Source organism: Ascaphus truei, chromosome 2, assembly GCF_040206685.1.
Source record: "Ascaphus truei isolate aAscTru1 chromosome 2, aAscTru1.hap1, whole genome shotgun sequence".
Taxonomy (NCBI): domain Eukaryota; kingdom Metazoa; phylum Chordata; class Amphibia; order Anura; family Ascaphidae; genus Ascaphus; species Ascaphus truei.
Window position 1 is genome coordinate 483,598,543 of NC_134484.1, and position 13,580 is coordinate 483,612,122.

General features: G+C 49.5%; 1 protein-coding gene across 1 annotated transcript; it reads left to right on the forward strand.

Moving 5' to 3' along the window:
* Positions 1 to 1,942: 1,942 nt before the first annotated feature.
* On the forward strand, positions 1,943 to 13,347 carry LOC142488040 (uncharacterized). The gene is made up of 4 exons (XM_075588389.1): positions 1,943 to 2,634; positions 8,146 to 8,259; positions 8,635 to 8,748; positions 11,597 to 13,347. Exons 1-4 carry the CDS (start codon positions 2,616 to 2,618, stop codon positions 13,345 to 13,347), a joined length of 1,998 nt encoding a protein of 665 aa, XP_075444504.1. The 5' UTR covers positions 1,943 to 2,615.
* Positions 13,348 to 13,580: the final 233 nt, after the last annotated feature.

The following is a 13,580-nucleotide window of genomic DNA, read 5'->3' on the forward strand; positions in this document are numbered from 1 at the left end:
TCCCAGTCAGAATTCAGACCATTGGGAATACGGGTTTGTAAAATAAAATTTTATATCCTGAGATTTTGCTGAATTTGTCAAGTTGTGTGTGTAAGTTTGGGAGTGAGATCAAGGGGTTGGCGAGAGTCAGGATAATGTCATCAGCAAAGAGGGATATTTTATGATTTGTCTCTCCTATTTCAATTCCAGCTATGTTTTTTTTGTCTCTAATTATTGATGCCAAGGGTTCGAATGAGAGAGCAAATAGAAGTGGAGACAAGGGGCATCCCTGTCGGGTACCATTTTTTATGTTGATAGGGTTTGAGTCTCCACCTGGAAGTTTCACTACGGCCATGGGGGATTTATACAGGGCTCTAACCCCTTCCAAGTATTGGCCCTTAAATCCATATTTAATTAATGTTTGGTCTAGGAAATCCCACCTAATCCTGTCGAATGCTTTTTCCGCATCTAGACTCAACAGGACGGCCTTCGTGGATGAGAGATGTACATGGTCGATTATGTCAATAATTTTCCTCGTATTGTCTGAGGCTTGTCGGCCGGTAATAAATCCAACTTGATCTATATGTATTAGGTTTGGAAGTATGGGGGTCAATCTGTTTGCTAAAATTTTACTGAAAAGTTTTAAGTCCGAATTAAGAAGGTCTATGTGGCGGTAGTTACCACACTGTAGTGGGTCTCTCCCTTCCTTTGGTATGATCGCTAGGTTGGCTTTAGACATAGATGGTGGGATGGCTGTTCCCTCTAGAAACGCATTAAACACATCAAGTAGATATGGGGCTAACACCATCTTAAATTTTTTGTAATATTGATTGGAGAACCCATCTGGACCTGGCGTTTTGCTGGGTTTTAGTTGGGAGATGGCAGTGACCGGAAGGTATTTACTAAAGTGCACCAACACCGGTCACCAGGCGCTGATCCCGCCTTAGGGAACACTCTTTGGGGACACTAAGTGGAGTGGCCAAAGGACTGAGCCTATAAACATATTACAGTTACATGGACGCGGTGATGGGACAGTGACATTTCTCCTTATGAGTGTGGCCGAGCCACTAGTGTCATAGTATAAGTTAGTTGATGTGTGTTATATGTATTATTGCTATACCTATATGATAAGGTTCTATTCGTACTTACAGTAAACCGTTATAACCTGATGTGTGCTGCTATTGTTCTTACCCAGGGGATTCTTACGCAATGGGGATCCTGGGTAAGTGGAGGCGCTGACAATAAGATAACTCTTACCCCAGGCTCCCAGTTAGCGGAGGCCCAGATCTCCTTGAGCCAACCGGTGTGTGCAGTACCCGTAGTCACTCTAGAGCGTAGGAAAGAGGGCTACATAAGCATGTCCTGCAAAGTACAAATGTGCTGAATGTGAGAAACTGGAGGTGATCGAGGAAAAAATTAATGAGGGTGTGAGGGCTCAACCCCCCCTATTTATTATGCTGGGGTAAGGTGAGGGGAAGTTACTGCACTGGTTCCTCTGCATTACCCACTTCTCACCGTATGAAATAGGAAAGTGAGACTGTGTCAGTATGGAGCAGAACTGCTGGACCTGAGAGAGTATCGGGAGCATTTATCAAAGTCTCTCTGATGTACCTGCTTTTTATTCATACTATAGAACTGTACAGAACGTTACTATGTTACACTATGAGGACTTTACTGATCTTTTGGCTGCTAATTTCCGACTCTCTTTATACTTTTCTGGATGGTTATGTGGTGACACAATCCTGAGCCATTAAAGTTTTGCAGTGTTTGAAATTAAGTGCCTGTTTGCGGATGGACCATTTGTGTTTTTGGTGCCACTGTCTTCTCCGACTCCTTTGGGGTTAATAATTTAGGTTTGAAAAAGCTGATACTAAATGCTGTATATATGTCCAAAAAAAAATGTTCATTCCAATTCTGTTTTATATACAGGCACATTCTAAAACCCAACACATATAGATTAATTAACCTCCGGTAGCACCTCCAGAGCAGCACTGCCCACTACCAGCACCTCCAGATCAGCACTGCCAGCACCTCCAGAGCACCACTGCCCACTGCCAGCATCTCCAGAGCACCACTGCCGACTGCCAGCACCTCCAGAGCAGCGCTGCCCACTGCCAGCACCTCCAGAGGACCACTGCCAGCACCTCCAGAGGACCACTGCCCACTGCCAGCACCTCCAGAGGACCACTGCCAGCACCTCCAGAGGACCACTGCCAGCACCTCCAGAGGACCACTGCCAGCACCTCCAGAGGACCACTGCTCACTGCCAGCACCTCCAGAGGACCACTGCCAGCACCTCCAGAGGACCACTGCCAGCACCTCCAGAGGACCACTGCCAGCACCTCCAGAGGACCACTGCCAGCACCTCCAGAGGACCACTGCCCACTGCCAGCACCTCCCAGAGGACCACTGCCCACTGCCAGCAAATCCCAGAGGACCACTGCCCATTGCCAGCACGTCCCAGAGGACCACTGCCCACACTCAGCACATCCAGAGCAGTGCTGCCCACTGCCAGCACCTCCAGATCAGCGCTGCCCACTGCCAGCACCTCCAGATCAGCACTGCCCACTGCCAGCACCTCCAGAGCAGCACTGCCCACTGCCAGCACCTCCAGAGCAGCACTGCCCACTGCCAGCATGGATCCACGCTTGTTTAGTGAGTTGAGAAGATATTTTGGTGTCTTTGGAATCTGCAAGGGGGGGAATATCTGGTTATTTATTTTGCAGTTATGCGAGTCAAACACCCAAACTAATCCTATAAAGTACTGAAGAAAATCCAGCACACCCTAATAATAGATACAAAGTCACTGGTATATAACCAATTTGAAAATTTAATCAGTGCACAAATAAGTCAAACAACTGACAACGGCACACTAGGAGAACAGATAACATACAGGTAGGGCCATACGTGGGATGTACAGGAGGATAAGGGATAAAGGAAAAGTAGGATGGGACAACGAAGGGAAGGTGAGGTGAATGGTGGAAGGGGAACAAAGAAAACAATAGAATACCCTCCACAAATTCTAAGTAATATTCTAATTATATACACATACAATATCCCTAAACTAATTGGCAAAATAAGTCCACAGTTTAACTTTTGTATAGATATATTCAGGGACAAACTACATGCAAACAGCTACAATGTATTAGTGAACTAGCAACAACACTTTAGTATAGATATACTAGCTGAGAGACCCGGCGTTGCCCGGGATGTAATGTTCCCGTTCCTCTCTCTCTCCTCCCCCCTCTCTCTGTTTGTCCCCCATTCACATCAATCCAGTCCCCCCCCTCCCTCCCTCCTTTACAGCTTCATGTAGCGTGTGTGTGTCAGTCACTGTGTGTTTGCGCGCGCGTCAGTGAGTCTGAGGCAGAAACACAAACACACACAGACTGACTGACGCACACACAGTCAGTGTGTGCCTCAGTCAGTGTGTGCGTGCGTGTGTGCGTCAGTCAGGGTTTGTGTGCGCGTCAGTCAGTGTGTGCGTGCGTGCGGCAGTCAGTCAGTGTGTGTACGCGTGCGGCAGTCAGTGTGTGTGTGGGTGTGTGTGTGCGCGTGCGGCAGTCAGTGTGCGCGCGTCAGTCGGTGTGTGTGTGTCAGTCGGTGTGTGTGTGTCAGTCAGTGTGTGTGTCAGTCAGTGTGTGTGTCAGTCAGTGTGTGTGTCAGTCAGTGTGTGTGTCAGTCAGTGTGTGTGTCAGTCAGTGTGTGTGTCAGTCAGTGTGTGTGTCAGTCAGTGTGTGTGTCAGTCAGTGTGTGTGTCAGTCAGTGTGTGTGTCAGTCAGTGTGTGTGTCAGTCAGTGTGTGTGTCAGTCAGTGTGTGTGTCAGTCAGTGTGTGTGTGTGTGTGTGTGTGCGCGCGTCAGTTAGTGTGTGTGTGTGAGTCAGTGTCAGTGTGTCAGTCAGTGTGTGTGTAGGTCAGTGTGTGTGTGTCATCAGTGTGTGTGCGCGCGTCAGTTAGTGTGCGTGTGTGTGTGCGTCAGTCAGCGTGTGTGTGTGTCAGTAAGTTGTGTGTGTCAGTCAGTGTGTGGGAGGTGATGTGAGTGGAGCGCCGGGGAGGGGAGCACCAGGGAGGGGAGTCAGGGGAGGGGAGGCGTCAAAGGCAGGGAGGGGAGGCGTCAAAGGCAGGGAGGGGAGGCGTCAAAGGCAGGGGGGGGGGCGTCAAAGGCAGGGGGGGGGCGTCAAAGGCAGGGGGGGGGGCGTCAAAGGCAGGGGGGGGGCGTCAAAGGCAGGGGGGGGCGTCAAAGGCAGGGGGGGGGCGTCAAAGGCAGGGGGGGGCGTCAAAGGCAGGGGGGGGCGTCAAAGGCAGGGGGGGCGTCAAAGGCAGGGGGGGGCGTCAAAGGCAGGGGGGGGGGCGTCAAAGGCAGGGGGGGGGCGTCAAAGGCAGGGGGGGGCGTCAAAGGCAGGGGGGGGCGTCAAAGGCAGGGAGGGGCGTCAAAGGCAGGGGGGGGGCGTCAAAGGCAGGGGGGGGGCGTCAAAGGCAGGGGGGGGGGGCGTCAAAGGCAGGGGGGGCGTCAAAGGCAGGGGGGGGGGCGTCAAAGGCAGGGGGGGGGCGTCAAAGGCATGGATTCCTCCCCCTGCATTTCCTCACCTAGCAGCATTAAGTCCCTGCCGCCCTCCTCCTGCTCCTCGGGGATGTTGAGCCGTAGAGAGCGTGCTCTGGGAGGTAGGTGGGGAGGGGGGGGTGAGTGGGGGGGGGGAGAAGTAGCGGGGGGAGAAGTGGGGGGGGGGAAGTGGGGGAGCGACACACGCGACACCTACCTGTAGTTCCGGCCACCGCCATCTTCTCACTGGGCGCCGCGAGGGAGGAAGGGGGTCCTTCCGGGCGCCGCCATCTGTTCCAGTTGGAGCGGCGGCGGGGAGGGAGAGAGGCGAGTTGTAGCGGCGAGGGGGAGAGAGACCTGGCGTTGCCCGTGAGTAAAATTTCCCGCTCCCTTCTCTCTCCGTGTTCCCAGAGGGGAGGGACGAACAGTGGACAGGAGGGTGTGGGGACGGACAGTGGACAGGAGGGTGTGGGGACGGACAGTGGACAGGAGGGTGTGGGGACGGACAGTGGACAGGAGGGTGTGGGGACGGACAGTGGACAGGAGGGGGGGGGGGACAGTGGACAGGATGGGGTGACAGTGGACAGGATGGGGGGACAGTGGACAGGAGGGGGGGGCAGGAGGGGGGGGGACGGACAGTAGACAGGAGGGGGGGACAGTGGACAGGAGGGGGGGGCAGTGGACAGGAGGGGGGCAGTGGACAGGAGGGGGGCAGTGGACAGGAGAGGGGGAGGGGGGGGAGGTGGACAGGAGGGGGCAGTGGACAGGAAGGGGGGCAGTGGACAGGAGGGGGGGGGGTAGACAGGAGGGGGGGGCAGTGGACAGGAGGGGGGGCAGTGGACAGGAGGGGGGGGGCAGTGGACAGGAGGGGGGGGCAGTGCACAGGAGGGGGGGCAGTGGACAGGAGGGGGGGGCAGTGGACAGGAGGGGGGGGGCAGTGGACAGTGACACACACACACACACACACACACACACACACACACACCTCAGTTGATGCGCCCTTTCTCAGTTCCGTTTGGCGCCGGAGGTGGGGGAGCGACACCTACCTGTACTTCCGGGCGCCGCCACCGTCTGACTCGGCGCCGCGAGGGAGGAAGGGGAGCCGCCATCTTACGCTCCGCGTGGCAGCTGGCTGTTCCCCCGCCGGGGGTAGGGGAGAGGTGATTTGGAGCGGGGAGGGGGGAGAGGTGATGCCGCTGGGGAGGGGGGAGAGGTGATGCCGCTGGGGAGGGGGGAGAGGTGATGCCGCTGGGGAGGGGGGAGAGGTGATGCCGCTGGGGAGGGGGGAGAGGTGATGCCGCTGGGGAGGGGGGAGAGGTGATGCCGCTGGGGAGGGGGGAGAGGTGATGCCGCTGGGGAGGGGGGAGAGGTGATGCCGCTGGGGAGGGGGGAGAGGTGATGCCGCTGGGGAGGGGGGAGAGGTGATGCCGCTGGGGAGGGGGGAGAGGTGATGCCGCTGGGGAGGGGGGAGAGGTGATGCCGCTGGGGAGGGGGGAGAGGTGATGCCGCTCGGGAGGGGGAGAGGTGATGCCGCTGGGGAGGGGGAGAGGTGATTTGGAGCGGGGAGGGGGAGAGGTCATGCCGCTGGGGAGGGGGAGAGGTGATGTCGCTGGGGAGGGGGAGAGGTGATTTGGAGCGGGGAGGGGGAGAGGTGATGCCGCTGGGGAGGGGGAGAGGTGATTTGGAGCGGGGAGGGGGAGAGGTGATGCCGCTGGGGAGGGGGAGAGGTGATGCCGCTGGGGAGGGGGGAGAGGTGATTTGGAGCGGGGAGGGGGAGAGGTGATGCCGCTGGGGAGGGGGAGAGGTGATGCCGCTGGGGAGGGGGAGAGGTGATTTGGAGCGGGGAGGGGGGAGAGGTAATTTGGAGCGGGGAGGGGGAGAGGTGATGCCGCTGGGGAGGGGGGAGAGGTGATTTAGAGCGGGGAGGGGGGAGAGGTGATTTGGAGCGGGGAGGGGGGAGAGGGAGCGGGGAGAGGTGATTTGGAGCGGGGAAGGGGAGAGGTGATGCCGCTGGGGAGGGGGGAGAGGTGATTTGGAGCGGGGAGGGGGGAGAGGTGATTTGGAGCGGGGAGGGGGAGAGGTGATTTGGAGCGGGGAGGGGGAGAGGTGATTTGGAGCGGGGAGGGGGAGAGGTGATTTGGAGCGGGGAGGGGGGAGAGGTGATTTGGAGCGGGGAGGGGGGAGAGGTGATTTGGAGGGGGGAGAGGTGATTTGGAGCGGGGAGGGGGAGAGGTGTGTGTGTGTGTGTGTGTGTGTGTGTGTGTGCGGTTTTTTTTTTTGGTCCTTTGGCCCGTCACTCCGCCTCAGGCCAATAAGAGGTGTGGGGGGCGGGCCAAGGGGGTGGTGTGTGTGTGTGAGGCCAATGAGAGGTGTGCGGGGGCGGGCGGGCCAAGGGACCAATGAGATTGCCCCTAGGGACACCGGACATCCAGGCAGGCAGGCAGGCAGGCAGGCAGGCAGGCATGCAGGCATGCATGCAGGCATACAGTGCTTTCACTAATATAGTATAAGATTCAAGGACAATCTACATGCAAACAGCTACAATGTATTAGTGAACTAGCAACAACTGAGAACACCAGAGAACAGCAAAAAGAGGAGGCAAATCAGGAGTAATGCAAACCAGACAGTCCTTAGTTAATAGGTCACACGAACCACGAGCCTGCTCCTCACTCTAGAGTGGTTCGTGGTTCGTGTGACCTATTAACTAAGGACTGTCTGGTTTGCATTACTCCTGATTTGCCTCCTCTTTTTGCTGTTCTCTGGTGTTCTCAGTTGTTGCTAGTTCACTAATACATTGTAGCTGTGTGCATGTAGATTGTCCTTGAATATATCTATACAAAAGTTAAACTGTGGACTTATTTTGCCAATTAGTTTAGGGATATTGTATGTGTATATAATTAGAATATTACTTAGAATTTGTGTAGGGTCTTCTATTGTTTTTACTTAGGGTCAGTTCTGTTGTTGTGGGTTCTGGGGCTAGGGAAGTACCCTCTTGTCCCCTTGGGACTGAGGGGAACGGGCCTGATGAAGGGACAAGTCCCGAAACGTTGCCCCCCTATACTCCCCTGTTGTGACCCACTTTTTTTGTTTTCTTTGTTCCCCTTCCACCATTCACCTCACCTTCCCTTCGTTGTCCCATCCTACTTTTCCTTTATCCCTTATCCTCCTATACATCCCACGTATGGCCCTACCTGTATGTTATCTGTTCTCCTAGTGTGCCGTTGTCAGTTGTTTGACTTATTTGTGCACTGATTACATTTTCAAATTGGTTATATACCAGTGACTTTGTATCTATTATTAGGGTGTGCTGGATTTTCTTCAGTACTATATTGTGTTTGAGAGGGATTGGGCCCTCTCTAGTCCGTGGCACCCCGCTTTGTGTATATTTATCTACTTTGTGTGAGTGCTGTCTATTACTTTTGTCTATACCCAAACTAATCCTGTTTTCTTATAGACCTATCAGCAGGTAAGAAGATAATATATCTTCACCTTATTTTCTGCCAGAAGGGCTAGTAATACATTTCTTTACAAGAGGTATTATATTAAACCAATATCAGAGGAGGTGAAATCACTAGAAGCGCCCCCACACCCAGCTTTACATGATATTTCCCTTTTCTTATTGCCAGGTTTCCCAGTGGTTGTACCGGAGAGTTTAGAGATTAATTCAGAGAAAGCTGCGACAGACACAGAGGAACATGTGACCCCAATAAAGGAAGAAATAGATGCATTTCCGGTTTGTGGTAAGTACCCTTACATCCTCACTTGTCTTTATTCAGTATGTTTAAAAATGGACGGAAATGTCTGCAATATTTTGGGAAATAATATTAAAGCGTGCATAGAATAATAAGATACCTGTTCTAATGAAAAAAATAATTTTTCTAAGGTTATATTGGGAATATTATTGTTATTGAGGTTTGAACATTGGTAGCTCAAAAATGTTTTCAGCACTCCGGGGTAAAAACTTATTTGCACTGAAAGGGTTAATAACAAAGTAAAATCAATCCCTTCACCCCTCCCCCATAGGAATCAGTCTAGAGTATTTCTGTATACTGATATCACAAGAAGTGCCCCCACTCCCAGCTTTACATGATGGATTTCCCTTTTCTTGTTGCCAGGTTTCCCAGTGGTTGTACCGGAGAGTTTAGAGATTAAGTCAGAGAAAGAAGAGCCGGACCCAGCGGAACACCTGACCCCAATAAAGAGTGAAACTGTTCCATTTCCTGTCTCTGGTGAGTACCTTTTCACCTTTGTCTGCACAAAGGGATGTTATCTTGTTACAAGACACATGGTCACATTTAGTGAATATTCATGGTTCATTGCCTCTCATAGGAAGTCCCCAGGCCTGCTGGGTGTTCTGGGACAAGCCACATGCAGCAGAGTTAGAAGTGCAATATGGCTCTCAGACACGTATAAAGTTTGGAAATGCAGAGTTATGGGCGTCTGACATCAATAGATGCGATATAACGCATTTGGGAAAACAAATTCAAGGGACCCTTCCCTAACTAACCTGGTTCCCCAGCTTAAACAATACCCTCTCATTTAGGGTCATTAGATACGCAATAATAGCCGCAGTCTTTAGACATAGCTTAACTGATAGATGGGGACAGCGTCCCAAGAGTCCAGGCAATTCTTCTGGACAGTGAAAGTCATGATGGGGGCGTCTTCACCGACTGGATAGACACATTACACATTAAACACATTTTTTTCCTTCATTTTTGCATTTTTAAGTGTCTTTTTCACCCTGACCTCTGGAGGTGCTATTGCGTCAATACTTGTCACACTTTTCCCTGTGTATGCTGTATGCAATTTTCTCAGTGTGGTTTATTTATTTACATCTTATTCTTTATGTATATTCCCCTTATCAAGATACAAATTGTTCTTTTCCTTGGTAGTTGAGTTTACATTTATTATATGTATATTATCACGTGATTATATTATTTGGTGTTACAAGTAATTTAATCTAAGATAATTTTATTCCCTCCACATCCTATCCACTTTTTAATTTGATTCTTTTTCATTTCATTTGTATTGTCCTTATGAGTCTATTTAAGTTTATTGTTATTGTATTCTCTATTGTGTCCTTTTGCTGTATTTCTCCCCCACAGTTATACTGCCTTTTTCCGTGGTTACATTTTCCCCGGACTGTTTTGTTCACATGGGACATTTTTACCTGGGATACAGGTAGGCAGTGTTTCCGGCGGGGAGTGCCTATAACGTGACACTCTCTAGACTCAGGAAACCACTCTGTGATAAAGCGCCCATGCGAGAAACACGTTGGAGGTTTCTCTTGTAACTTGGGCTGTGTCTCAATAACTCTTTTATTTTTTCTACTTTTGCCTCCAGTTCTTCGTTTCTGCAGTGAGCCTTTTTTCTTTATTTTGAATGTGAGAGGAGAAGGAAAGAGAGGAGTCAAATATTACACCAAGGCCGCGTGCTTGGGAAATGATATGAATAGTATTTGTGACTGACAAAATATGACACAAAATGGAGCAGTTTGGTTTATGTGGGTCTTATGGCAGAAGATTACATGGACAGTGTAGTCGCTGCATCACTTAGATTGTAAGCTCTCCAGGGCAGGGATTTCCGTTCCTATTGTCTGATTGTGTTTGTTGCACTTATTGTATTATAATTCCTTGTACTGTATTGTTTCTGCTGTAAAGCACTGAGTACACTGTGGGCCTTATATAAATAAAGACATACATACATGGGCATCTACAGTATCTTTACACTATAGGTTGCTGTCTGGTTTAGTTGATATTATTAACGCACTAATGTGATAGACCAGGAGTTCCTTAACTTTACTTCTCATGGACATTTTCAGTGTTAATTATTTGGAGGATGTACATTTATCCTTAAATAATAAATACAGTAATAAATACAAGTTCTATATGTATCAATGATTTCACTGAGAGCTGCTACAAATACATTTCAGGCCTTCGGGACCACTACCAAAGTCATTAGGTGCCATTGGATGTCCATGTGCAACATTACTGTTGGAACTACAATCATTCACCCAGTAGCCCAAGCACGCTGCCTAGGGGTCACACTCGACTCCTCTCTCACATTCGCCCCTCACATTCAAAACATTTCTAAAACTTGTCGCTTTTTCCTCCGCAATATAACAAAGATACGCCCTTTCCTCTGTTGCTCGACTGCTAAAACTCTGACTCAGGCCCTCATTCTCTCCCGTCTTGATTACTGTAACCTCCTGCTGTCCGGCCTTCCTGCCTCTCACCTGGCTCCCCTACAATCTATCCTAAACGCTGCTGCCAGAATCACTCTACTATTTCCTAGATCTGTCTCAGCATCTCCCCTCCTGAAATCCCTCTCCTGGCTTCCGATCAAATCCCGCATCTCACATTCCATTCTTCTCCTCACTTTTAAAGCTTTACATTCTTCTGCCCCTCCTTACATCTCATCCCTAATTTCTCGTTATGCACCATCCAGACTCTTGCGTTCTTCTCAAGGATGTCTTCTTTCTACCCCCTTTGTATCTAAAGCCCTTTCCCGCCTTAAACCTTTCTCACTTTCTGCCCCACACCTCTGGAATGCCCTTCCCCTCAGTACCCGACTAGCACCCTCTCTATCCACCTTTAAGACCCACCTTAAGACACACTTGCTTAAAGAAGCATATGAATAGCACTGTGGATATTCTGAACACAATACATAAAGCTTGGCCCCCTGCAGACGCACTTACCAGAACTCCCTCCTACTGTCTCTGTACGTTCTACCTACCAATTAGACTGTAAGCTCCTCGGGGCAGGGACTCCTCTTCCTTAATGTTACTTTTATGTCTGAAGCACTTATTCCCATGATCTGTTATTTATATTATCTGTTATTTATTTGATTACCACATGTATTACTAATGTGAAGCGCTATGTACATTAATGGCGCTATATAAATAAAGACATACAATACAATACAATACAATTTTAAATCCCTGGGGGAAGAGAATATTTTGTTAATTAAGTATTGGTGAAATAGATTCTTCAGTGTTTTGGATTTGTAATTTGCTTTCAGTAATTTGATTTACAGATTGAAAACATTTGTTCTGTCTTTTTTGTTTACTTCTGTTAGAGATCGGCCTGAATGAGGAACAGAACTTGAGCTCTGATACATCCAGAAGCTGTCTGACTCCTCGCAGCCCAGAAGTGCCAAAAAACAATGATTCCTGCCACATTTTGGACACATACAAGGAACCAGTGCAACATGATGGTGACTTTACAGACCTTGTACAGCACACAGCGGAGACTGACTCTAAATATGGGTCCAGCAAAAGGTATGCGACAGATTTAAGAAGAAGCCACGGTGCGGAGCCTTTTCTCTGTCAGTGTGGCAAAAACTTCTCACTGGACAGGGACCTGCTCACACACCTTTGTGTCCCCACTAGGGAGCAAACCTTTACATGTACAGATGGTGGGAGCGGTTTCTCACTGCAGGGGAAACTCCTTCCACACCAGATGATTCAGACATCAGTGACTCCTTTTACTTGTACAGTGCGTGGGAAACAGTTAAGTACCAAGAGGACCCTCCGCAATCACCAGATGGCTCATACAGAGGAGAAACCATTCACATGTACAGAGTGTGGGAAACAGTTCAGTAAAAAGTACAACCTCTTTAGTCACCAGATGACTCATACCGGAAAGAAACCATTCACATGTACAGAGTGTAGTAAAAGCTTTTCTTGGAAGACAGCGCTCCTTATCCATGAGCGGACTCATACAGGGGAGAAACCCTTCACATGTACAGAGTGTGGGAAACAATTCGCAGTTAAGAGCAGTCTCCTCATCCATGAGCGGACTCATACAGGGGAGAAACCATTCACATGTACAGAGTGTGGGAAACAATTCAGTACTAAGAGCCACTTCCTCAGACACCAGATGATTCATACAGGAGAAAAACCATTAACATGTACAGAGTGTGGGAAACAATTCAGTACTAAGAGCCACCTCCTCAGTCACCAGATGACTCATACCGGAGAGAAACCATTCACATGTACAGAGTGTAGTAAAAGCTTTTCTTGGAAGACAGAGCTCCTCGTCCATGAGCGGACTCATACAGGGGAGAAACCATTCACATGTACAGAGTGTGGGAAACAATTCACAGTTAAGAGCTGTCTCCTCAGACACCAGATGATTCATACAGGGGAGAAACCATTCACATGTACAGAGTGTGGGAAACAATTCACAGTTAAGAGCAGTCTCCTCATACACCGTTTGATTCATACAGGAGAAAAGCCATTCACATGTACAGAGTGTGGGAAAAAATTCAGTACTAAGAGCCACTTCCTCAGACACCAGATGATTCATACAGGAGAAAAACCATTAACATGTACAGAGTGTGGGAAACAATTCAGTACTAAGAGCCACCTCCTCAGTCACCAGATGACTCATACCGGAGAGAAACCATTCACATGTACAGAGTGTAGTAAAAGCTTTTCTTGGAAGACAGAGCTCCTCATCCATGAGCGGACTCATACAGGGGAGAAACCATTCACATGTACAGAGTGTGGGAAACAATTCACAGTTAAGAGCTGTCTCCTCAGACACCAGATGATTCATACAGGGGAGAAACCATTCACATGTACAGAGTGTGGGAAACAATTCAGATATAAGGAAAGCCTCTGCAAACACCAGGTGACTCATACAGGAGAAAAACGATTAACATGTACAGAGTGTGGGAAACAATTCACAGTTAAGAGCTGTCTCCTCAGACACCAGATGATTCATACAGGGGAGAAACCATTCACATGTACAGAGTGTGGGAAACAATTCAGATATAAGGAAAGCCTCTGCAAACACCAAGTGACTCATACAGGAGAAAAATGATTAACATGTACAGAGTGTGGGATACCATTTAGTAAAAAGAGCCACCTCGTCACACACCAGATGACTCATACAGGGGAGAAACCATTCACATGTACAGAGTGTAGTAAAAGCTTTTCTCGGAAGGCAGACCTCCACAAACATGAGCGGATTCATACAGGGGAGAAACCATTCACATGTACAGAGTGTGGGAAACAATTCACTACTAAGAGCCACCTCCTCAGACACCAGATTAC